Consider the following 27,276-nt stretch of genomic DNA (forward strand, 5'->3'; position numbering starts at 1 on the left):
GTTTTTGCAGGTGGTCTGTGGGAAATTCTGTGCAGTTTGAACGGAATTTTTAAAAATAAAAACAGAATGCTGGAAATATTCAGCAAGTGAGGCAGCATCTGTGGAGAAAGAAACAGAGTTAACGTTTCAGCTCGATGACCTTTTGTCAGTTCTGGCGAAGGGTCATCAACCTGGAAACATTAACCCTGTTTCTTTCTCCACAGGTGCTGCCTGACTTGCTGAATATTTCCAACATTCTCTGTTTTTATTTCAGATTTCCAGCATCCGCAGTATTTTTTGCTTTTGATTTAGTGTTTTTTTAATATGTGGACAAAGCGGAGGTTCCCACCCATTTCTCTTCTAACGTTAATATATGAGGTGCCCAGGAGCAGATCTTGCTGCGTGCATTGAAGCCTGATCGTGCACAGCTTTGTCGCTGCGACGATATGCCAGTTAGACTCAGGCCAATGCACAATAATAACAAGGTTTTGCAGACTGCACTTCATAGCCAGCAGATACCAATCTCAGGTCATTAGCTGCAAGGTCACTGCAGCCTGAGGCAGAGGTGTCCACCCTGTGGCCCCTAGACCCTGGCCTCAAACCCAGGTTACTCAATCCAATTGCACTTATATTTCTTATTTGCTGCTTTGTCCCGTTTGAATTTGCGGGCCTAGAGTTTTGGAAAGAGCTGTTCTTGGCGCTGTGGCCTCACTGGTGGATAAATCCTCGATTAGAACACCAAGGACTGTTAGTATCAGCAGGCTATTGAGATACATACAGATTAATGGGAACGTGGATTTAAACTTAATGTGACCCCGGGACTCTGTGGTACACAGCCCATGAAGACAAAAACTTGGACACCCCGGTCTAAGATACACCATGGCTCAGTGGGTAGCACTCTTGCCTCTGAGTCAGAAGGTTGTGGGTTTAAGCCCCACTCCATAATCTAGGCTGGCATTCCAGGACAGTACTGAGGGAGTGCTGCACTGTTGGTGGTGCCGTCTTGCAGATGAAACGTTAAACCGAGGCCCCGTCTGCCCTCTCGGGTGAATGTAAAAGATCCCATGGCACTTTTTCGAAGAAGAGCAGGGGAGGTGTTCTGGACAATATTTATCCCTCAACCAACCCCTAAAACAAATTATCTGGTCATTTATCTCATTGCTGTTTGTGGGAACTTGCTGTATGGAAATTGGCTGTTCCATTTCCTACAACAGTGTCTCCACCTCATAATGCACTTCATTGGCTGTAAAGCGCTTTGGGACACGCTGAGGTCGTGAAAGGGGCTATATAAATGCACATTCTTTCTTTCTTTAAAGTGTTGCAGAGCCAGAGCAAGTCACTGAAATATTACGTTTCATCATATTGTGGAACGTAATTTCCCAGAACACTGGTAAAACTCCTGAAATCCCACATAATAAAAACAGAATTTAACTTATTCAATCACCGCACAACAGTGACCCTGCACCCATCAGCCGCATTTTGCATTGCTGTGTTTCGTTCAGATTCAGGGGCGAGGGGAGGGGGCAAGTGTCCATGTGGCATTTACAATATTAAGATCTGACCCTCGTCCTGGTGGGTCCAGTTTTTCTTGGGTCTACGATTCTACAGCTGGGATAAGGGAGCCAGATATAACAGTGCAAACCTGCAACAGTCATTGACCTGAACCGTTAACCCTACGTTCCTCGCTCTACAGATGCTGCCTGACCCATTTCCAGCATTTTCTGTTGTTATTAACAGTGCAAATGCTGGGAGCCAACTCATGTACTCTGATCTCTCATACTCTGAACTCAACAAGTGGCGGTATGATGGCAGCTTTAAGTATTGATGGAAGATTCAGATAAACAGAGACAATTTTAAAACAAATACTGTGGATTCAATTCCAACACCCAGGGTGCAAGCTTCTCTGCTGCCTGAGTTACTCAGTCCATGGTCTTTTTGCAACAAATGATGAACTTGACCTGAGTGCAGAAAATATTTTTTCTTTTTCAATGTGCTAACTCTAATCCCCTCTCTCCCTTAGTGCCATTTTTCACATAAACTTCTTGACATTTTGGGAAACACTATACATAACAATTAGGTGACGATGACCCCTCCCCCCACCCCCTCAACTCCACCCCTCAATACCTCCCCTCAACCCCACTCCTCACCCCTTCCCTCCCCCTCTCCCCCACCCCACCCCACCCCTCAACACCTCCCCTCAACCCCACTCCTCACCCCTTCCCTCCCCAACCCACCACTCAACATCTCCCCTCAACCCTGCCCTCTCCACCGCAAACCTCAACACCTCCCCTCAATCCCACTCCTCACCCGTTCCCTCCCCAACCCACCACTCAACATCTCCCCTCAACCCTGCCCTCTCCACCGCAAACCTCAACACCTCCCCTCAATCCCACTCCTCACCCCTTCCCTCCCCAACCCACCACTCAACACCTCCCCTCAACCCCACTCCTCACCCCTCAACACCTCCCCTCAACCCCACCGCACCCCTCAACACCTCCCCTCAACCCCACCGCACCCCTCAACACCTCCCCTCAACCCCACTCCTCACCCCTTCCCTCCCAGCCCTCTCCCCCTCCCCACTCCCCCTCCCCACCACTCTCTTAAAACCCCTTCCCCCACCCCCTCCGCCTTGCTTATTTGGCATCAGCTGATTTGCAGACTTTACTTCAGCTCAGTTTCCAATCCGCCCGTCTTTCTAAGGGTTAACGGCTGACCGGTCGGATCACACGCAGACCCCGACAGATGCCGCAGACACTCGGGGCCAAGCCCAACTGTAAATTAACAGCCATTTATCAGAGCAGAGTTACCTATTCAGAAATTAATTGTGAACTAGTTTGTTTCACTCTCTCTTTTGCCGCCACTCTCAGTAGTCTGTTCTCTCTCTCTTGGCTTATTTCCAACTGCTCTAAATCCCTGTTTATTTGATCTATAGAAAGGGGGAAGCCTTGCAAAGGAGTAAAATTAAATTGAGACCCCACACACAAAAAAAAAGTTGATAAGAAGGAACACATAAATATATTAAAAGTTTCATTTTAAAAAAATACTTCTGAAGTTGTTTTTAAAGAAGGAAGTTATTGCATGAAATGTGATCTTTATATATGTAGAGAGAGAGAAATCTGCGCTGAGTATATTGTGTATCACTCCCTTTCCCTGGTGTGCTGTTCTCTGTTTGTCCTTTGCATTCCTCTCTCTCTCTTTCTCTGTGCCTGTCAATGACCTAGTCCTTTTCCCACCTTCCTCTCCTTCCCCTTTGGGTCTCCCTCTGCCCCCCTCTCTCTCTCTCTCTCCTCTTTTTGTTGCACTGCTCCCCCCCTCCTCTCTCTCTCTCCCTCCTGCGGGAGCGTTGACCCGAGCGAAGGTCGAAAGCGAGGCTACGCTGCGATCAGCTCCCGGGTGCCGGCGGGTCGGAGGTTCGTGCCCCGGGGAGGGAAGAGAGCGAAAAAACAGAGACCTCACCTTAAATAAGGCGTCCTTCCCTCCCCCCCTCCTCTCCCCCACCCCAACCACCCCCTCCCCAATTGCTCTCCAGGCAGACATCCCGGGCAATCTCTCTCTCTCTTCCTCCCCCCCACCACCCCATCTCCCTTCCCCTCTCCCCTCCATACCCTCCCTCCCTCTCCCCTTTATTCTCCCCACTGATGGATCGACTCCTATGAAGAGCCCGAAAAGGACAGTCCTGGATTCCTGAGCCAACCACAAAAACAAAAAAAACAAGCCGAGGTAATAAAAAAAAAGCAGAAACAGAACCTTTTGCCTTAGGAAAATAGAGAGGGAAGGAGAGAGAGAGGGAGGGAAGTAGAGGGGGGAGTGGGAGGGAAGTGGAGGGGGGAGAGGGAGGAAGGAAGGAGAGAGGGAGGAAGGAGAGAGGGAGGGAGAGAGAGAAAGGAGGGAGGAAGAGAGGGGAATAAAACCAGCCACAAAAGCCCGGGTCGGCGCTGCTGGGTTAGAGGTGCCTTGTCACTACAGCACGGGAGCGAAACAGGATGGCTTGAAATTAACCTATTTTCGAAGGTTGTGTTGCAAAAACCAAATGTATCGGATTTAATAGTTCTGAGAAATTGCAAGCTCTCGGGTTTCTTGACAGTGTCAGATAGCAACTCTTTTTATTTAACCAGTGTGGGGGGTAATGATTTTAGCTTTTGCCTGGTTATTTTTCTACACACACACACACACAACAAAAGTCTTTCTCTCTGCTTCATGGTTACGATCTTTAAGCAACCTCGACGAAGGCCAGGCTGTGTGGCTCTTGTTTTTTTTCCTCCCCTCTCTCCCGTAACGCACCGCACAAAAGGCAAGATCAGGATCTAATGCAAAGTGCAATCCACTGACCTCGTCTCTTCCCCCCCCCCTCCTCCTCGTCTTATTCCTCCCCCCTCTGCTTGTTTTTATTTAATTTCAGTAAAATTGCAAACGAGTTCGCTGTTGATGCAGGTAATTCGGGCGCAAAAAAAGGCTCATTTTGAACTATTGATCTTTCATGCATATGTATATATATTTTTAAAACAACTATTTTGCAACAATTTCGAATGCTCCGGGTGCACGGAAATTTGTAAACATTCGAGGCCTAGATTTGACAAATATTCAGGGAAAGGGAGGGATTTTTTTTCGTTTTATAAAATTGACCAAAAATCGAGAGTGGTCGATTACAGGAAACCTGCGTGTTATTATTTTTCATTTTGCAATTATCAATAAAATGTACACACAGATGGGAAAAAAACAGTGCAGCCTCTTTTAATGCAGTTTAAGTAATGACCTTAGAGGCACGTTGGGTGATTAACTGATCTTGCATCTGTAATGTTTTGAATTATATATATTTTTAAAAATAGAGGGGGAAAAATCTGAATGAGTGACGGCGGGGGGATTAGCTGAAGAAATGAATGACGTTGGGTAGAGGGGATGTTGTGCAGTAGTCAAAGGGGAGCGATCTCTCATGCCCATTGCTACCGAGTGGATAGCAAGTCAGGGGGATAGTCCGAACCAGAGGCTCTGACTGCCGGGCAAAGGGAGTAGGACAGATCGGCTCCCCCAGCACCTCGCCTCTTGGGAGTTCACAGCTGCAACCAAGTGAGGTCTATCACACAGGTCCTTACACAGACAGGTTGCATATGATGGATGTTGTACAATAATATTTACGTTGACAGATTTATTTATTTAGCTGGGCTATTTTTTTTAAAAAGGTAGACTGGGGGATGAGCTAGTTTCACCACGAGGAATGGTGTCTTTAATCCCAAGTTCTTGAACTTGAGCCTGTTTTCTGATGCGAGTCATATAGATTTTGATACAAGCAATACGGGGTCGTGCTGCTCTCAATTGCATTTAAGTGTCTCGGCGTTAGACTCTGGTAGGATTTATGGCTGGAGAATTTGTATTTGAGGGGGAAATGTGTATGATTTACAGCGAGCATTTTTATTTTCCAACATTTTGAGTTATTTTGGGAAGGAAAAAAATCATATTTATCTGAGGCTGGGGGCGGAATCATTCCATATAATTTTGGATTATTGGAAAGTATAAATCTGTTGACTCTATTTGCTTCTGCCAATCGGCAGAGACGGACGATTTTTTTTTCACTGAACTCCTCAGACTTGAGTTTGATTTAATTCCTCTGTAATTCACCCTATTTTCTCAAATAGTGTATTTTTTTCTCCCTCTCTAGGACTACGCTATTTTATTTGCTCTCTTATTTATGATTTAATTTGGCTACTAGTTTCCCGGTTGGAAGGCTGGAACACACAAAAAAACTCTCACAATGTGCTGTTTAGCATTTACCGAAGGAAAGTTGTAAATGGATTTTATCCAGCAAGGAATGATGGCTCATGGAATTCCTTCGCAAGGGAAAATTACCATCACTGTGGATGAGTACAGCTCCAACCCGACTCAAGCCTTCACTCATTACAACATTAACCAGAGTCGCTTCCAGCCACCCCACGTGCATATGTGAGTACATTTACTTTATCTAGTTGTGCAATCTACTATTAACTCCTTTTTGCTTTCTTTTTTGGTCTGCATTTGCATTAAAAGTAACACACACATATATATATATATAGAGCCTTGGGAAATAAGAGTCAAGTTTATTATTGTCTCTTTTTTAAAAAAAAACTTTCAAATCCCCCAGGTGTAGGTTGGACAAAAGTTTGGATTCCTGCAATTACTTCTTGAAGTGATTTAACAAGAATACATGGGGAAAGGGCTCAGCCTCCAGACATTTCTTGTGATTCATAACAATATATAAATTTGGCTTGGAATTGACAAGTAAATTGTTACAGTGGGCAGTAACCTATTTGTCAATTTTATGATAAAAAGTGGAGGGAATAGGGGAATACCTAGAGCTTAAGTATATCTTAAACCATCTCCTAATTTTGACTGACTGGAATAAAACAATAAAACAGAAGGTGGTTTCCATTACGGCATTATGTAGATACTTTATTATTTTTAATGAGGTGGCATTCCCTTTTTTGCTGGCCCATGGTATGTAAGCGATAGTTTTAAACTGTCACAAAATTTCAGACAGCACATAATATGTTCTGAGACCGTTCCTGCCCTTCTGTGCAATGTCTATTAAACTTCGATCTGAAAGTTTTCACAGACTTGCAACCAAAGGTGGTGTCTGATTTCTTCATATTTATTTGACTGCAGCTATTAAAATGCCTCAACGTCTCAGACAGTGGAGCTGGGGTAAGTGAACTGTATTATGTGCTAGCTCGTACCTGCCAACAGCAGGAGACACTGACTTTCTAATGCACTTTGCTGCTAGCAAGCTCTCTGAATGAGAAACAGACTGTTTCAAGGATTTATTTTCTTTCTGCGCTTTTGAGAATCAGTCAAAAGAACTTAAAAATACACTGCGTGTGTCTCTTACATAATTTACAGATCCATTTGAAATCAAAAATGAACGCACTTATTTCACAGCTATTATCTATCAATATCTAGCATCACCTCATTGAAAAGTAGTCGCTGCTGTCTAATTCTAGAATGGGTGTACTAAACTGCATTTTTGAGCTAAAAGTAATATGTTTAAAAATCTGAAATAAAAAAGGAAAAGTATATTTTAAACTTACAAAATAATTTTGACTTTGATTTTTAAATGGAGACTGCACATGTGGTTAGAGCTAAAATATGTGATATCACAATGGAGAGCAAATCTCAAATACAGGATACACAATAGAAACAGTGTGCAAACACAGGATGCACAATAGATACAATATTTCAAGTACATGATACACAACAGGGAACAGTTTTTTAAATACAGGATACACAATGGGAGAATTTTTTGAAGGAAGGCTACACAATGGGGAACAGTTTTTAAATACATGATGCACAAAGGAAACAGTGTTCATATATAGGATACGCAGTGGACACAGTCTTTAAATGCTGGACACACTGTCGGGGGTGGGGGGTGGAATTGTGACCTACACTGTTGTCCCAGACATAACAACCTGTGGCGGCTGTAATTATTTTTAACGAAAAAATGGAAGAATCTCTGTGTTTCTGCATAATTGATCGACTAACGAACTCACGGGAACGTGTGTGCCTTTGAGATGTACAATTTCTGAGAAAGTGATTTTGTTAACGTTACAGTAATTATAGGGGAGAGGGAAGAAAGCATTCTGGAATTTTTTTTTGCTGAGAGAATTTTCACCCCCGTCACAAGTAGGCAGCGAAGGTTTTGCTCACAAATGGAGTATACTTGAGAATTCTGAATGGGCAGCTGCTGTATAACGTATATTGTGTACAAATAAATCCTGGTGGAGTAAAACTCATTTCACAGTCTCTTCTCAATGTCATGAGGCAGTAATACACTCTTCTCAGTGTCCTCCTGGAATCATTGATGTGAAAAACACCGAGCACTGACGGTCGGTCACAAGAGGCGATGTCTACTGTAAAACAGACCCCCCACTGAATTCTTTTAAAAACCTTGAACGTCACGCTATACATTTTAACAAAAAATAGACATCGTTCTGGAGTGATTTCAGGACTGTCGTGTAATCTTAAGAATTCACACAACAGTTATAAGCTGCTTGAACTTTGCTCCCACAGTTTATGCAGTCATCTTAACCTCAGTTAAATGTCAACACGGTAACTAGCTCCAAGCAACTTGTTATCCATTGTAATGAGCGCCATTACCATTGTACTTCATACATTCAGCATTTCTATTTTTATCATCTATTTAAGTATAATTTTAAAGCATATTTGATTTTAAAAAGAATTTTCCGTTGAATATTGGAAACTATTATGAGTGCGGAGTGTGCCTTAACACTCCCTATAGTCTTGTAAGTGTATCATCAACCTATCAGCAAACCTCTCAATCCGCACATACACATTTGCACATGCTGGGGGAGGTTTAAAATTCTTATCCTTGTTTTCAAATCCCTCCGTGGCCTCGCCCCCTCCCTATTTCTGTAACCTCCTCCAGCCCTACAACCCTCCGAGATCTCTGTGCTCCTCCAATTCTGGCCTCTTGCGCATTCCTGATTTTCATCGCCCCACCATTGGCGGCTGTGCCTTCAGCTGCCTAGGCCATAAGCTCTGGAATTCTCTCCCTAAACCTCTTTGCCTCTCTGCCTTTCCTCCTTTAAGACGCCCCTTAAAACCTACCTCTTTGATCAAGCCTGTCCTAATATCTCCTTATGTTGCTCGGTGTCAAATTTTGTTTAATATTCATTCCTGTGAAGGGCCTAGGGACATTTTAATACATTAAAGGCGCTATATAAATGCAAGTTGTTGTTGTTGATGGGCTCAGCCATGAGCCCTCCCATAGTTGAATATCTGTACGCTCACTTGTCTAACCTATGAATGAAGAAGCGCTGTATGGGCATTCGGGGGCTGGGGGAGGCAACTGTAGCCTGTCAAGGAGTCCATGCTTTGAGGGGATGAGAAACTGGTAGCAAAGGAAGATTAAGGGACAAAAAAAAATCTAGCAAATGGAAATCACCTAGGCTGCATTTTTTTTTTGGCAGTAACTGGGCAGAGGAATTGAGCTAGCTCATCCCCAAATAAACGTAACACTTTATAGTTCGGGCACAGAGCTAGTCTAAATGCTTAGCTTCATGGCTCGAAGGTAATATCTGGAAGAAAACCCTTTTGAAATTAGTCCTCTTTATTGGTGTGAAACAAGGAGCTTAAAGCAGGGATTGGTTCAAAGACTGGCAATGGCAGCAAAAAGTTACACTCTCTTTAAAGTGATACTTTAAAAAAAACAATTATTTCTGAATTAGGCATTGCCAAGTTTGAACCATTTATTAAAAAATGTACACGTCTCAGTTTCAAGTTTTAATTTCCTCTCCCTGCGCAATGATCAATGTATCTGCCTCAAATTCTTTTGTGCACTATTTTAAATGTTTTAACAATGGCATGGAAATAGTGTGCAGTGGATATTTTAACCAGTCTGTGTTAACCAATGCACTGCCTGAAAAAATGACACTCCAAGCAGATGGTGTAACTGAAGGGAGGTTCCGGTTTGGTATCCTTTGATTTTCCACTACTTAATCTCCCCCCACATGAGTGATATATAAACTAGAGGGCATATTTCCCCCATCGGACACTTGTAGTGAGGAAATCACAAGCAGAGGGCCTGCAATTTTCCCTTGAGAATAGAAGATTAAGGGGTGATCTAATTGAGGTGTTTAAGATGAGTAAAGGAATTGATAGGGTAGATAGAGAGAAACTATTTCCTCCGGTGGGGGAGTCCAGAACAAGGAGGCACAACCTTAAAATTAGAGCTAGACCATTCAGGGGCGATGTCAGGAAGCACTTCTTCACACAAAGGGGAGTGGAAATCTGGAACACTCTCTCCCAAAAAGCTGTTGAGGCTGGGGGTCAACTGAAAATTTAAAAACAGAGATTGATGGATTTTTGTTAGGCAAGGGTATTAAGGGTTACGGAACCAAGGCGGGTAGATGGAGTTACAGATCAGCCATGATCTAATTGAATGGAGGAACAGGCTTGAGGGGCTGATTGGCCTCCTCCTGTTCCTAAGTTCTTATGACTGCTACTCCTAGGACCATCTGATTGGGGAATCAACCTTAATGTATTCTGGCTCCAGTTTACGTCTCTGAAGCTTGCATTGGTGGAAAACACATACTTTTGCTTGAGACATCAATGATATTTGCATTGCTGGGAGGGAGGGGAAGAGCGCTGAGTTGGAATGTCACAACACTCACTGTTGATAGTGAACTACAAACCCAAAACATAAAGTGAAACAGATGGTCATTCTGACCGTGACTTCACTGGTGGGACATGGCCAACTCAGGGCACATTTATACTGCAGGGCTGATTTTTTGCCACTGTAACGCTGTCAGCATCAGTGCGGGGCAGTTTGGGATTGGCACCGATTGTGAAACTATAAGCCGGGTGTTCAGGCGAGACCTTCTTCCTTCAGGGAGTCTCACTCCACTTCGTTCTGTTGTCAGGTCAGGCTCTGACTCTGGATTCAGGCTGCACCTGCACTATAACCGGTGCAAAGTGAGACCCTTACTAAGTGCACCCTTACTTTCGTCGGCACCAGTCACGAAGCACACAGCTTTACAACTTGTGTGCTCCTACCATCTATATATTGCAACTAAAAAGCTAGCCTTAAAATCGTTTTTGAAGCACTTTCAATTATTCTGGGATTTGCAGGGCAATGGGGAAAGAGTAGGGGAATTTGGACAAATTGGATAGCCGGCTCAGACACGAAGGGCCGAATGGCCTCCTTCTGTGCTGTATGATTCTATGAATACTTTGTTCGGAAATGTCTTCAAGTGGCTTGATCAGAAACTGTTGTTCGGCAGCATTTAAATTTAGCATGGTTTAGGATAAAAGAAAGAACTTGTATTTATAAATCACCTTTCACGACCTCAAGATGTCCCAAAGCGCTTTACAGCTAACAAAGTACTTTTGAAGTGAAGTCACTGTTGTAATGTAGGAAATGTAATGTAATAAGTATTTCAATTTGCAGATTGGGAAGATGCTTAAATACCATGTGGATTTCGAAGGGTTCTGTTTATTCCTATCTATCTCTGTTTGTTCAGTGTTGTGGTGTTAGTCATGTTTAAGGCTTGTTGCTTTTGTGTCTTTCACAGGGGGTGCTGTGCTTCACTGTTTTGTTGCGCACACAAACACATTAACAGCAATAAAGCCCATCGCAGCACACTAAGAGTAGGGAAGTAGTTACACTCGCGGTCCATCTATTATTGTGTCCAGTAAATAGAATCATAACGTAGATGCTGTGGCTGAATTGGCCATCAACCAGGGTTCGCGCGGTGCTGCGGTACTGCTAGCAATTCTGTACAAGCAGCATCTTGAGAATGTCATTAGCAAATGCTAGTGTGAGATGTCAAGCCTTTCATTGCTCGCTGCAGACATCTATTTTGTCTTCTTGCAATTACTGTACATCCTTAACGAGCTACGGGTGTAACATGGACTAAACAGCAGTTGATTAGTAGGAACTGTGGAAGGCAGGACGAAATTCAACAAAACTCCATGCCAATTCAGCCACATGGACCTTTTAAAACCTGAGTAACAAGGTGCTTCTCTCTGCTGCTTTTCATTACACTCGTGTTTCTTTCATTCACGTGATTAGTTGACATTCATTCTTACATTGCTACAAAAACAAAGGAGTTCCTAGTCTTTGAGGAGCATATAGAAAAGAAAGACTTGCATTTATATAGCGCCTTTCTCGACCTCAGGACATTCCAAAGCGCTTTTCAGCAAATGAAGTCCTTATTAAAGTGTAATCACTGTTGTAAGGTAAGGGATTGCTGCAGCCAAATTGCGCACAGCAAGGTCCCACAATAACAGTGTGACAATGACCAGATCATTTGTTTTAGAGCTGTTGGTTGAGGGATAAATATTGACCAGGACACCAGAGGGAATTCCCCTGCTCTTCTTCAAAATATTTGATATTTTTGTCTTAAAATATTCCATCTCGCAGTTGTGAGTTAGTCCTTTTTTTCTGCGGGTAGGAGCAGTAGGCTAGGGGAGGGAGTGAGGTTGAAGATAAGAATACTAAATTTCGCTTCAGTAAAAGGTTTGGCTTTTAGAAATGCTGAGGTAGGTGCCTCGGGACGTCTAACTTTCTTGCGTCATGCCTGTTCCTGTAGCCACATAAATAAGAGCCTCACACAGAGGGGGGAAACCACTGTAAAAGATACAAAGAGACATGATGTGGGCATGATCTCATGTACCCCATGGTGAACCTCAGCGTTCTTAGTATTTGCTCTCCTGACTAACATGAAAAGTCCACAGTGCCAATCTTGCACCACATCAAGTGTCATAACCTAACTTATTTGCTTTGCAAAGGAAATGGTGTGACATTTTCGTTTAGATTAAGTAGATTGCAGGGAGGAATTTTAAAATTCCCATCCTTGTTTTCAAATCACTTCATGGCCTTGTCCTTGCCTATCTCTGTAATCTCCTTCAGCCCGACAACCCTCTGGGATCTCTGCGCTCCTCCATTTTTGGCCTCTTGCACATCCCCAATTTTCATCGCTCCACCTTCAGCTGCCTAGGCCCTAAACTCTGGAATTCCCTCCCTAAACCTCTCCACCTCTCTCTCCTTCTTTAAGATGCTCCTTAAAACCTACCTCTGACCAAACTTTTGGTCACCTGCCTTAATATCTCCTTATGTGGCTCGATTTCAAATTTTGTTTGATAACGCTCCTGTGAAGTACCTTGGGATGTTTTACTATGTTAATGTCACTATATAAATGCAAGTTGTTGTTGCTGGTATCAGTCCTAACTTTGCCTATTACTAGTTTAAACCTGTGATGCCTTGTTTTACTCTTGCAATGTAATTTAAAGTAACTTTCAGGATTTCTGTTTCCCATACTGTCTTGTACACTTGCGTAACATCACGGTTGAGAGCCCCATTTTCTCCAGTTCATCTCGTGGGCCTGTTAGGGTCGGGGTCCTCAGTTTGTGAACCCATGCAATAAAGAAATAAAAGTGGAACGTGAGCACATTATCAGATCAGGAAACCGTGTGACTCACAACCAAGTTTGATGAGAAGACTTAAATAAACTCTTCTGATAAATTGAATCTTTCAATTCATTTTGAAGTTATTATTGGGGCAGATTTATTCTTGGGTGTAAAGGATAGAATTACATCGAATGTACAGCACAGAAACAGGCCATTCAGCCCGACATGTCCATGCCGGTGTTTATGTTCCACACGAGACTCCTCCCTCTGTACTTCATCTAACCCTATCAGCATATCCTTCTATTCCTTTCTCTCTCATGTGTTTATCTAGCTTCCCCTTAAATGTATCTATGATATTCGCCTCAACTACTCCTTGTGGTAGCGAGTTCCACATTCTAACCACTCTCTGGGTAAAGAAGTTTCTTCTGAATTCCCTATTGAATTTATTAGTGACTATTTTATATTTATGGCCCCTAGTTTTCGTCTCCCCCACAAGTGGAAACATCTTCTCTGCGTCCAGGATCACCCAGGCTCAGTGCATAGAGGAAAATCAGACAGGCTCTATCACGGGCATGTGAAGCTCCTTGCCTGATTTTCCTCCCATATGCTGTGCCCGGGCAATCTTTCATGCCCAGGTGCAGTGTGAGGACTTGGAATGCCCAGTATACGTACATTTAAAAATTGGAGCCAATTGAAAACTATCGCAGTGATTCAATCCGGCAGACTGGCTGCCATACTTGGTGGGGGTGCGCGGGGGTTCTATATATAAAGGTGTGGGTACTTGGTGTAGAAATCACCATCTTCTCACATCCAGAGATAAATTGCCAGACACAGGGTGTCACTGTATTGCATAGATAGGCCTAGAACTGACTGCTGCCCCATTAGTGAATGGACGTTTAATGAGGCATTCTTCTGTGTCCGCTATTTTAATTGAGGTGCTCATTTTTTTTTTAAAGGAGTTAATATCTCTGTTTAAATAGCACAGGTATGGGAGCCGGGTGATTCAGTGGGATAGACGCCACTGACCTTTCACCTCTGGAACCCTGGGTTCAAACCTAGTTGTGCCCAATAGGAGGAAAGTCGTCACTGTCTGGGTGTGGTAGTGTAGTAGTTACGTTCCTGGGAATGTGAGTTCATAGTCCACCATGGCAGTTTAAGAATTTGAATTTGTTTTTAAAAAATTCTGGAAGTATAAATGTTGATGTCAGTAAAAGTGACCATGAAGCTGTCGGATTGTTGTAAAAACCCATCTGATTCACTAATGTCCTTTAGGGAAGGAAATCTGCCGTCCTTACCCGGTCTGGGCCTATATGTGACTCTAGCCCCACACCAATGTGGTTTCTTAACTGCCACTCAGTAGGGCAACTAGGGGAGGGCAATAAATGCCAGCCTTGCCATGTCCTGGGAATGAATAAGATTAGCTGGCCATTTATCTCGTGGTGAGCTTGCTGTTTGCAAATATGACTGCCACGTTTCCCTACATAATAACAGTGACTGCACTTGAAAAGGAATTCATTTGGGAGGACATGAAAGGCTGTATATAAATACACGTTCTTCCTTTCCCCTAGCTCAGGGCCTACAACTGGGGGAGTACAATTTCTTCTACTCCTTCCCCCAGCTGAAATCAGCCAACCCCGCATGTACCTGTGATTGATGCTTGGGGCTTTTGGGCAGCACGGTTTATACCCTACTGGGCGCTGTCTTTGGACACTAGCTATTGGGAGGACACTGTGATAATTAACTTGTGCCTGTGTGGCCCAGTTTCTGTGCTGTGTGTTTTTTCAGCTCCTGTCACCGTTTTTGATTTTAAATAGATAGCAGACCTTTTGTCAAATGCAGCAAGCCTGTGTGTCACCACTATGCTTTGTTTCAGTATTTATTGTAAAAAGGTTTTCACCGTGGACTGATTTCGTAAAACCCTAAGATAGTACGGTATAGTTGTCAGAGAAACAGTGCTGAGCTTCGTACTGACTCACTGCAATAAAATCTTTACATGTGCTTTCATTTTTTTTTTGACCTGACAGAAATAAATACGAACAATGATGAACAGGAAAAGACCCTCTGGTCCATCCAGCTTGTCTTACACAACTGTCATACCTTGTGTATCACAATATATACACTCCCCACCCCACCCGAAACCATGTGATCCCCGGGGAGAGGCGAAAAACGAGATTTAAAAACCCCCAGGCCAATTTGGGAAAAAAAAATCTGAGAAATTCCTCTCCGACCCTTTAGGTGATCAAAACTATTGCAGGAGATCACTCTGACCCTGATAATTCTATGCCGTACTTACCCTTGTGTGAGAGGCGATCTCTGCCCCGGCCAGTAACAGGTCAGGAATTCAGCGACTCGGCGTCCACCGCATGAGTCGGCACCTGTTCCAGAGGTCCACTATTCTCTGGGAAAAGAACCACCTCCTGACATCTAACCTAGTGAGGAATTGTTTCCTGAATTTCCTGCATCCTGGTCCATGCTTGTCAGAAATGCATTTGTTTAAATGTTTTCTGATAGCTCTTTATACAAAGAAAATGGTGCACCTTGTGGACACCAGATGTCACACCCCAGACGTCAACACTTGGTTACAGTTGCAAAAACCAATCTTTAAGAGATAAAGAAAGCCAGTCACTCACCTGACCTGTCTCTGACCTGCAGCTTCAAACTTACGAGTGGTTTCTAATCAGCAGAGTTCCCTGACAAAACAACAATTACATTGACATAACGCTGTGTTTACTTAACAACAGATGGATTTTTGTCACCTTAAAGTAAACAGGTACTATTTAGCAGCAGAATAACACATTGTGCATTACATGGTGCAATGCTCCATCCAACTCACCAAGTGTATGATTTATATATGAAATGTATCAAGTCTTGAGAATAGTGAGCACTGCAGGTGTTGCACTTCCTGTCACACTTTTTTTGATAATGTCCCTATTGCTATAAAGCAGTGTATCCTCTGACTCACTGTGAGCAATGCCATGGGAGGTCTGATAGTTTAAAAAGTATATATATATATATATTTTGGCACCGAGGATAAAGTTTCATATTTTCCACATCTGCCATTTCTGCAGTTCATTTTGTGGTGTTGCACTGATTTTTTTTTTAAAAAGAAAGGGAATTCTTTTTCACAGGTGACACAAGCTGTGGAGATGTTAAAAAAAATGTGCACCTTTTTTTCCTGCCATCTGGTGTTCTAATGTGGGCAGCACATCTAAATGTGAATGGTAAAACGGGGCACTGATGGAAGATGTGAACCCAGAGAGCAAGACTTGCAAAGAAACACCTACACTCACATATAGCCCTTCATCACATCTCTCAACAGGGTCTCAAAGCACTTCACATCCAATGAATTGTTTTAGAGTGACTCTCATTGTGTCGGCAAACCCAGCAGCCATTTTGTACCACCACCGTCCAGCAAACAGCAATGAGGTGAATGACCAGTTTATTGGTTGGGGGGGAGAAGAATATTGACCAGAACCAGGAGAACTCCTTCCTCTTCCAGTTGATCTTTAACACCTACCTGACACTGGAAAAAAGAAAGAACTTGCCTTTATATAGCGCCTTTCATGACCTCAGGACATCCCAAAGCACTTTACAGCAAAGTGTAGCCACTGCTGTAATATAGGGAAACAGAGCAGCTAATTTGCACACAGCGAGGTCCCACAAACAGCAGTGTGATAATGACCAGATAATCTGTTCTTTTAATGATGTTGCTTGAGGGATAAATATGGGCCAACACACCAGAGAGAACTTCCTTGCTCTTCTTTGAAATAGTCCCATGGGATCTTTTACATCCACCTGAGAGGGCAGACAGGGACTTGGTTTAATGTCTCATCAGAAAGACAGCACCTGCGACAGTGCAGCACTCCCTCACTACTGCGCTGGGAGTGTCAGCCTTGATTTATGTGCACAACTCTCTGGAGTTGGGCTTGAACCCACAGCCTTTTAACTCAGATGAGAGAGTGTTACCAACAATATATACACTCCCCACCCCACCCAAAACCATGTGATCCCCTGGGAGAGGCGAAAAACTAGATTTAAAAACCCCCAGGCCAATTTGGAAAAAAAAAAATCTGAGAAATTCCTCTCCGACCCTTTAGGTGATCAAAACTATTCCAGGAGATCACTCTGACCCTGATAATTCTATGCCGTACTTACCCTTGTGTGAGAGGCGATCTCTGCCCCGGCCAGTAACAGGTCAGGAATTCAGCGACTCGGCGTCCACCGCATGAGTCGGCACCTGTTCCAGAGGTCCACTATTCTCTGGGAAAAGAACCACCTCCTGACATCTAACCTAGTGAGGAATTGTTTCCTGAATTTCCTGCATCCTGGTCCATGCTTGTCAGAAATGCATTTGTTTAAATGTTTTCTGATAGCTCTTTATACAAAGAAAATGGTGCACCTTGTGGACACCAGATGTCACACCCCAGACGTCAACACTTGGTTACAGTTGCAAAAACCAATCTTTAAGAGATAAAGAAAGCCAGTCACTCACCTGACCTGTCTCTGACCTGCAGCTTCAAACTTACGAGTGGTTTCTAATCAGCAGAGTTCCCTGACAAAACAACAATTACGTTGACATAACACTGTGTTTACTTAACAACGGATGGATTTTTGTCACCTTGAAGCTAAACAGGCACTATTTAGCAGCAGAATAACACATTGTGCATTACATGGTGCAATGCTCACAATGTGTCCACGGCTGACACAAAATTGGTAGATGAGCAACCCACCTTAATGGGACTGAGCAAAAACAAAGTGGAGAGGCAAGGAGCACAATGGGCAGAGGTCATGAACCAGGACTTCTGACCCCTGTCACACAAAGGAGTTGAACGTGAACTTTGCCCTCCGTTTTGATTTGTTGATTTTTAAAAGTTGATTTAACAGGATTGGACGTGAGGGTCTTGGAAATACAGTGGACTTCTGTTCATGTGACACCTGCCAATCTGAATGGGTTTATGGACTCCCCTCCCAATTCGAGGGAACTCTTAGCGATTGATCCCAATCAGCGTCCAGCCGCTTTAAGTTGCTAACGTCCCGTTGAAACTGAACGGCAGTGGGAAACTGCGGGGCACTAATTGGAATCGAGCTCCTTGATTGCTGACTTCCGACTCAACTCACCAGCCTGCTGCTGCTGCACACAGTGACGTTTTGTGCTCCGTTAAAGTACAAGTATCTGACAGGATATGGTTCTGCTCCACAACGGACACATGACATCTCCCCCCCCCCACCAATAAAAAGACGTCTGTGGTGATTGCGGGAGAGAAAAAAAAACACCACCAGAAAATCAAATCAGTTTGTTCACCTCCCGTTTCTGCAGCGGGCCAAAGAGAGATTCCCTTGTGTTCTGCTGATTGCTGTGTATATAAAATCCAGTGGTTTTTTTTGGGTAGGAGGGGCGGTGGTTGTAATGAATTAAAACTTATTTCTCTGTCCTTGGAGAATTGAGCTTGGTTCCTCGTAAATGCACAACAGATTTCCCACAATATTGAATTTGGTTGCCGAGGGTACACACTTAAAGGAAACACCTCTGAAGTACACATACTTATTCATTTAAAAAGGTGCAATAATTTGGCCCCTTTACAAAGAAAGCAAAGGGCTGGATATTTTATGCCAGCTGTTCTGGAACAGTTGCTGATTAATGAAGTGCTAGAGCCTTGTTGGCGATTTTAAAAAATGTTCTCATTAATTGATTAGATCGTGAAATAATTTTGGCGCTTTTTAAAATTTTGCCTGATCTGCTACCGCCCAACATGGAATTGTCTCTTTGATCTCGGAGGCCTGTGAGATGCATCTTAAAATGACCTGCTCAGTAACCCTGTCCTGTGACTGCTGTTACCCATACATTGGGGTTCAGCACGGAAGGCAGCCATTCGGCCCATCGTTCCTGTGCCGGCTCTTTGAAAGAGCTATCCAATTAGTCCCATACCCCTTCTCTTTCCCCATAGTCCTGTAATTTTTTCCCTTTCAAGTATTTATCCAATTCCCTTTTGAATGTTATAATTGAATCTGCTTCCACCGCCCTTGCAGGCAGTGCATTTCAGATCATAACAACTTGCTGCATAAAAAAAAACGTTTTCCTCATCTCCCTTCTGGTTCTTTTGCCAATTACCTTAAGTTTGTGTCCTCTGGTTACAGACTCTTCTGTCCCTGGAAGCAGTTTCTCCTTATTTACTCTATCAAAACCTTTCATGATTTTGAACACCTCTATCAAATCTCCCCTTAACTTTCTCTGTTCTATGGAAAACAGCCGCAGCTTTTCTGGTCTCTGTACATAACGTAATGTGTGTGAGGCCCTCCTGTAAACTCCTCCATTATTCCTCAGAATTTGCTAAGCCCTGCAATTTTGAATCATCAGCAAGCGTTGATATTATTCTTCTTATCTCTTCCTCCATGCCGGCCGATTTTATTTTAAATTGGTAAAAGTAGCAAGTGGAATCCCGTGGGCTGTTGGCCTACAGATTGCTTTTGATCATTTTATTGCCTGAATCTTGTAAAAAAAATACAAAAGTGTGCTTAAGAAAGTTCGTGGAGAAATTTCATGGAGTACCAAAGGAAACCCAACCTATCAAGAGAGATAAGTTTGACTACCATTGAAGATTAGGTATTAGATGGGGAGGATCTAGCTTGGAAGTTCCAATTGCTCAGTCTGTAGAGACACGAATAACATTGTATTTTATTGCTTTTAGAGTACAGGGCCCTGAGTACATGCCAGCGGATTCAGGGCACATCTGGGGTAAACGGAGAGTTTCAGATTCACATATTGGGCCAAGGGCTCACTTACGCCGGGTCTCCCAGTCCACCAAGGCCTCGAATTTAAAAGTCTCATCCTTGTGTTCAAATCCTTCCATGGCCTCGCCCCTCTCTATCTCTGTAACCTCCTCCAGCCCTACAACCCTCTGCGAACTCTGCGTCCCTCTAATTCTGGCCTCTTGTGCATCCCCGATTTTCACTGCCCCTCCATTGGCGGCTGTGCCTTCAGCTGCCTAGGCCTTAAGCTCTGGAATTCCCTCCCTAACCCTCTCATCCTTTAAGATGCTCCTTAAAACTATCTCTTTGACGAAGCTTGTCCTAATGTCTCCTTCTTTGGCTGGGTGTCAATTTTTTGTCCAATTACATTACTGTGAAGCGCATCTGGTTGTTTAACAAAGGCGCTATTTAAAAGCAAGTTGTTATCTCTGCCCTGGGATTTTCTTGTGTTGTTGCATCCACCTCCTCGTCACCGGTGATCGCCAGTGGAGGCGGGACTGGGGTCATCCGCTAGTATTCCCACTTGTCCCACTTGTCCCACCTCCGATGCCCTCAGTGTGCTGCACAATTCTAAACTCCCGCTGCTGTTTCCAGCCAGACCTGCCGGCTTCGCGCACAAGCAGCTGGCCAGCATAGTGGAAGGCGTCTTTCGGATGAGACGTTAAACCGAGGCCTGAACATAAAAGATCCCATTAGAAGAAGAGCGGGGGAGTTCTACGCCCGGTGTCCTGGTTAATATTTATCCCTTAACCAACAGCACTTAAAAAATGATGATCTGGTCATTGCTGTTTGTGGGATCTTGCTGTGCGCAAATTGGCTGCTGCGTTTCCTACATTACAACAGTGACTGCACTTCAGAAATACTTCATTGGCTTTGATATGTCCTGAGGTCGTGAAAGGCGCTCCAGAAATGCAAGTTTGTTCTTTTCTTTCTGTTAGTATTTTGCTGAACCCTACCCCCTCCCCACCAAAGATGCACCAATCCTGACGTGAACGCCCGTCAAATAAGATGCAAATTGCCTGACCCCAGGCACCCTGACCCAATCAGGCTCGTGGGCCACTGCTGCTTGGGGAGTCGCCACAGCTGTGCGGAAGGAGTGGGTCCTGTGTCTAGATCCTGTGGTGTAATCTCAGTAGCAGTTCGTTTATTGGCATGTTTCTCTCGCTAAATCTGTTGGAGAATTGGGTGGAACAACAGAATATTCCTTCACATTCTCCAGACTAATCCTGCGAGCATGGGTGAAATTTGGAGCTTTATCTGTCATATAACCTCTTCCACAAGATTTCCAGTTGATTTCCTACACTCCCCAAAAAAAGGCTCTTTTAATTGCTCGCTTGCATTGTGCAGCCTCCCAGTGCAGTTCCGTAACCGGCCACCAGGAGGTTCCTGAGGTGGTTTATCCGCTAATTCCCCCCCACCTTGCTGTTTCCCTCCACACGGAGGAAAGACTTGACCTCTGCTTTGTCACCTTGACCCTCGAAACCAGGCTGAGACCAGGGTCTCACTGTGGGCGAAAACCCAGGTGCCACCTTGCGACCCTGCCATCCAATGACATAATGTGTTGGCTCACCATCATCTCCCAAGCTCCCCTCCAAGCCACACACCATCCCGACTTGGACATGTATCGGTCGTTCCTTCGTTGTCGTTGGACCAAAATCCTGGAGCTCCCGACCTAACAGCACTGTGGGAGCACCTTCACCACATGGGCTGCAAGAAGGATGCCCACCACTGTCTTCTCAAGGGGCAACTAGAGACAGGCAATAAATGCCGGCCTTGCCAACGAAGCCCACATCCCGAGAATGAACTTAAGAAAAAAACCCATCAGACTTCTTTGCGTTATAGAGTAGATCTTGACACAGTTTGCTGGAAAAAGACTAAAGGATGAGGGGGGGAGGATAGGGGGGGGTGGGGGGAGAGGTGGGAGTGGAAAAAACCCCAGTCTAATTTTGTTATATTACAATTGTTTTGGGTGCTGAACCGATCCTTCAACATCCAGACAGATTTGCTCTCGGACTGTATGCATTATCGGTCGTGGTACAGAATAAACTCACGGCTGTGAATAAGGCTGATGTGCTGCTTGGGAGCCTCTCGCTGCGAGGAAGCTTTGCTCTTGAGTTCATCTTAAATTTATGAAAAGCTGTGGGTGGAATCCCAGGAGTTGCTGACCTGTGCTTTTGATCATTTTGTATAATCACAAACCCATGTTAAATAACTTTTTTGTTGTAGAAATGCCATTTTGAATCTCAATAACAATTTAAGAACATTTTTGAGCAGGTTTTGTCTTTTTGACTGATCAAAAAGTTTCCTTTGTTGGTCTATGGAACGATGGATGAACATCAGGGAGGTGCACAGTTAACGAAAACTTGCACAGCCCTGATGGGCTTTCAAACCATTTCGAACTAGCTCAGCTAGGTGTCAGCCGTGGCTCAGTGGGCAGCACTCTCGCCTCTGAGTCAGAAGGTCATGGGTTCAGAGACTTGAGCACGTAATCCAGGCCGACAATCCAGTGCCAGTACTGAGGGAGTGCTGCACTGTCGGAGGTGCCGTCTTTTGGATGAGAGGTTAAACCGAGGTCCCGTCTGTCCCCTCAGGTGGACATAAAAGATCCCACAGCACTATTCTGAGAAGAGCAGGGGAGTTCTCCCTGGTGTCCTGGCCAATATTTATCCCTCAACCAAAATCACTAAAACAGATTATCTGGTCATCATCACATTGCTATTTGTGGGATCTTGCTGTGCGTTATTTGGCTGCTGCGTTTCCTACATTACAACAGTGACTACACTTCAAAAAGTACTTCATTGGCTGCAAAGCGCTTTTAATCATCCTGAGGATGTGAAAGATGCTATATAAATGCAAGTCTTTCTTTCTTTTCATCAGCTTTATATTGTTGCATTATTTCCGTGTAAGCCCAGGCAGTGAATGTAGGTGGGCTATTTACCATAGGGTGCATCACGGCCGAGCTTGGTGCTGTTCTCATTCCAATGTCCACATGGGGCACTTGCACCAGAAGTTGCTGGATAGTGATCAGGAGTGGCCGATTTCCCCACGCCAACCCTCCTACCTCAGGGGTGCCAAGGTCAATTGTAGAATCTCTACAGAGTAGATAGAGAGAAACTGTTCTCACTGGCGGAAGGGCGAAGAACCAGAGGACATAGATTTAAGGTGATTGGCAAAAGAACCAAAGGCGACAAGAGGAAAAACTTTTTTACACAGCGAATGGTTAGGATCTGGAATGCACTGCCTGAGGGGGTGGTGGAGGCAGATTCAATCATGGCCTTCAAAAGGGAATTGGGTAAGTACTTGAAGGGAAAAAATTTGAAGGGCTACGGGGATAGAGCGGGGGAGTGGGACTAGCTGGATTGCTCTTGCAGAGAGCCGGCACGGACTCGATGGGCTGAATGGCCTCCTTCTGTGCGGTAATCATTCTAGGATTCAGTACAGACTGGAGATCAAATAGGAGGCTTTCCTGGCTCAATTACTGAAGAGAAGCTCATTGGGCCAGCAGGCGAGGGGGTTTATTTTATCATAGTATTGTAGTAGGTACAGCACAGGAGGACACCCATCGTGCCTGTGCTGGCTGTTTGAAAGAGCTATCCAATTAGTCCCACTCCCCTGTTCTTTCCCCATAACCCTGTAAATTTTTTCCCTTCAAGCATTTATCCAATTCCTTGTTGAAAGTTACTGTTAACCACCACCCTTTCAGGCAGCACATTCCAGATCATTACAACTCGCTGCATAAAATAAAGTTTCCTCATGTCGCCTCTGGCTCTTTTACCGATCACCTTAAATCTGTGTCCTCTGGTTACCGACCCTTCTGCCACTGGAAACAGTTTCTCTTATTTACTCTATCAAAACCGTTCATGATTTTGAACACCTCTATCAAATCTCCACTTAAACTTCTCTGTTCTAAGGAGAACAACCCCAGCTTCTCCAATCTCTCCACATAACTGAAGTCCCTCACCTGTGTCGAGTTTGGGAGGTGAGTAAAGAAACTTGCATTTATACAGTGCCTTTCATGTCCTCTGGATGTCTCAAAGTGCTTCACAGCCAATTAAGTACTTTTTGAAGTGTAGTCACTGTTGCACTGGACACAATACTTGAAGTGAGGTCTGATTAGACCACTGTACAGTTTGAGCAGCACTCCCCCCCACTTGCACTCCTTTGTTTTACAAGGTGCCCTTATTCTACCTGAGGATGCTTCACCTGTGTCTTATTGAGAATTTGTATGTACATTTTCTCAGCTCATGAGATAGTGAAGGGCGTAGAGAAATCAGCCACTCCAGACCGCTATTCAGCAAATCTGGACTTCCCTCCCTAAATCACTCCAACTCTCTCTCCTACCAAGACACAAGGGAGACATTCTGGCTCTTGGGGGAGGGGCACGGTGGGGGGTGGGATTAGTTCAGAGAAGAGCCACGAGACTGTTCCCTAAATTCAGAGGTCCCAGCCAAGAGGGAAAACTGGTTCACACTAGCAAAAGGCAAATTTATTACCAGTACGTTCTTCCTCACACAAAGAGTGACCAACACATCTGGCTATGGTAGAGGCAAAAACCCTAGAGTCATTTAAGAAACAATTGGGCGTTATAATGGGGGAAGTATAGGATGAATTAAGATGGGTCAAATGGCCTTCAGCATCTAGATCTTTCTTGTGATGTATTCTTGTTTTTTTAAAAAAAAACAAAGGAAATTGAAGAACTATATTCCTTTACCTCATAGCATTCTCTGAACAGATTCGAGTCGTAACCTAATTTTCTGTCCTTATTATACTCCTGCGGTGTTTAATGGGTTAATAAATCATGTGTTTAAAAAATAAGCAGACACACAAGTGCTTTCTTCAGTTGAGAAACCTTTTCCTGGTGGAAAAAAATGAAATTGATTTCTCCTTGTCTGAAAAATGTTAAATTAATTGTCGAACAGCATTGGACTCAGTTTCTGAAGTGACTTTAATTAGAGCGTAATTTTTAATGAGGTATTGTAAATCATTTGTAATTGCAATTTAATTTATTAAAAAAAATGGATATGGTTTCTAACGCTGCCTATATTTCCCACTCCCTGAGTGACCCATGTGCGTGTGTGTGTGCAAGTTATCAGTGGAGCACTTTTGCAATTTAAAGGTTAATTAATGCTAACTGGTCTGCATTTCTATCTGGTCCGGTCACTAATGAGGAAGCAGCAGCTATATTAATGTCTTGTTAATGCCGTGATTTTTGTCTCTTTTATCTCATTGTGCTTGCACTCAGGGTTGACCCTGTCCCATATGACACTCCGAAACCGGCAGGCCACACACGATTTGTCTGCGTCTCTGATACACACTCCCGAACAGATGGCATTCAGATGCCGTATGGGGACATACTGCTTCACACGGGCGATTTCACAGAGCTGGGACTCCCCACGGAGGTTAAGAAGTTCAACGATTGGTTAGGTAAGAGTCCATTTTTTTTTTGATCGCTCTGTGTGACCCTAATTAACCTCTTGTTGTACGAATGCCATTCACAATTTTGATAATTAAATCAAAGTACCCCGGTGACTGCAGGTTGCTACAATAGGGTCGCGGAATTCTAATTAACAATATTTTCCACCTTTCCCCCTACCCCCTCCTCCTTTCCTCCCCAATCAAAGTATCCTTTATATAAAATTATCTTATCATAATCACTAAGCTTGAGAGGCTGAGAGAGAAAATGGACACAATGGAGATCTTTTTGTGCGTCTGAAGTGGTTCACGCTGGAGGACGGTTCTTAAAATTTATTATGTACCTCCGCCCCGTTCCCAGTAGTTAATAACTAACAGATAACGGGAGGAAAGGAATGCGCCCTTTGTTGTATTGTTCAGATTAGATGTTGTGGGATTCAAATGGAGAAATGCGCTCTCTTGTCACATATACTTTCCAGTTTTTTTTTGAAGTAGTCTCTCTTCCCATGGGGTAAACAAACAGTTTTCCTTGAGTTGCCTACTTGCCATGGTCTGTCTCGCAGATTGGGTGAAGCAGAGTTTCAGGACCACTGCTCCTCCGTCTCTCAGACCTGGATTAAAAGCCTCGCCCAGGTAGAGAGGAATGACAGTCTCCCTTTGTCCGAAGGCCTCTTTTGGGATCCAAGTTTCAAGAGCAGTGAGATGGAATCTGCAAATTCTGCACTAATTGGAAAGATGGCCGTGGGGCGCACATGGCACCCATCACTTACTCGTGTCTCTGTGACCTCCTCCAGCCCTACAACCCTCTGAGAACTTCGCAATCCTCTAGCTCTGGTCCCTTGAGCATGCCCGATTTCCTTCGCTCCACCATTGGCGATCGTGCCTTCAGCTGCCTAGTCCCTAAGCTCTGTAATTCCCTCCCTAAACCTCTCAGCCTCTTTACCTGTCTCTCCTCCTTTAAGACGATCCTTAAAACCTACCTCTTTTGACCAAGCTTTTGGTCACCTGTCGAAATAGCTCCTTATGTGGCTTGGCGTCAAATTTTGATTGATAACGCTCCCTTGAAGCGCCTTGGGACGTTTTACTACATCAAAGGTGCTATATAAATGCAAGTTGTTGTTGTTGTCGTAAGGGTTCATCCACACTACAACTGCAGTGTCGGTGAAAAGAGGTTTTGCTCAGCACTGACACTGCAGTTATAGTGCATGTGCGGCCACAATCTGGAGTCGGGGATTGTGCTGACCTGACGCTGGAATGAAGGGGAGTGACACTCGTTGCAAGAGGGACTCTCATTCCACTTCTCCTCAGAGTGATTTCTAGTCTTCGCACCCCAAATTGCACCCGCCAGTTTTGTGTCGATGGGAAGGGGTTTCGGAGAGGCACACCTCACATACCTAAGCCTACAGAACTTAGATGTCGGTTGGTAAGTCTGAAGTGACCACAAAGTATTCTAATTAGCTAATGTTCAGCGGACCAGTGGAGAGCACGGGCAAACTCCCCATCTGCTTATCTCCTAGGACCACACTATCCTTTAGGGCATTTTTTTGATTCTTGGGATGTGGGCATCGCTGGCAAGGCTGCCATTTATTGCTCACCTCCAATTGCCCCTGAGAAGGTGGTGGTGGGCCTTCTTCTTGAGCCACTGCAGTCCGTGTGGTGAAGGTCTTGTTATTCTTTGTACGGCTTGCTAGGCCACTTCAGAGGAAAGTTAAGAGTTAACTGTATTGGTGTGGGACTGGAGTCACATATAGGCCAGACCGGGTAAGAGCGGCACGTTACCTTCGTTGAAGGACATTAGTGAACCGGTTGGGTTTTTAGTATAAAACTTACTGAGAAAGTGATGGGATGATGTCAGGCAGCAGTTCTTCACACAAAGTGTAATCGAAATCTGGAACTCTCTCCCCCAAAAAGCTGTTGAGGCTGGGGGTCAATTGAAAATTTCAGTACTAAGATTGATAGATTTTTGTTAGGCAAGGTTATTAAGGCCAACAGAACCAAGGCGGGTAGATGGAGTTAAACTACAGATCAGCCGTGATCTAATTGAATGGCGGAACACGCTCGAGGGGCTGAATGGCCTACATGTTCCTATGAAATGACTGTTGGCTATCTTATTATTGTAGAAACATAACACACGAGAAGTAAATTCCACCCTCTGTTATTTTAACAGGGGCATTAAGCTGTATATTTTAAAGGGGTTGATGTCTCTGTTGTTGAAATGGAGGTGAGAGGAATTTGGTATGAGTG

General features: G+C 44.2%; 1 protein-coding gene across 2 annotated transcripts in view; it reads left to right on the top strand.

Annotated features, from left to right (window-relative positions):
• The first annotated feature begins 3,196 nt into the window (after positions 1–3,196).
• mpped2a (metallophosphoesterase domain containing 2a) overlaps positions 3,197–27,276 on the top strand; it is a 175,550-nt gene continuing 151,470 nt past the window's right edge. Inside the window, exons 1-3 of one of the 2 annotated variants that reach the window (XM_067994212.1) lie at positions 3,197–3,699; positions 5,633–5,913; positions 24,863–25,044. In XM_067994212.1, the coding sequence (XP_067850313.1) occupies positions 5,762–5,913; positions 24,863–25,044 (334 nt within the window). In that variant the 5' untranslated portion in view covers positions 3,197–3,699; positions 5,633–5,761. The remainder of the gene's footprint in view (positions 3,700–5,632; positions 5,914–24,862; positions 25,045–27,276) is intronic. The other variant, XM_067994211.1, reaches the window with a different exon arrangement.

This window comes from Heptranchias perlo, chromosome 12 (assembly GCF_035084215.1).
Source record: "Heptranchias perlo isolate sHepPer1 chromosome 12, sHepPer1.hap1, whole genome shotgun sequence".
NCBI classification, from domain to species: Eukaryota; Metazoa; Chordata; class Chondrichthyes; order Hexanchiformes; family Hexanchidae; genus Heptranchias; species Heptranchias perlo.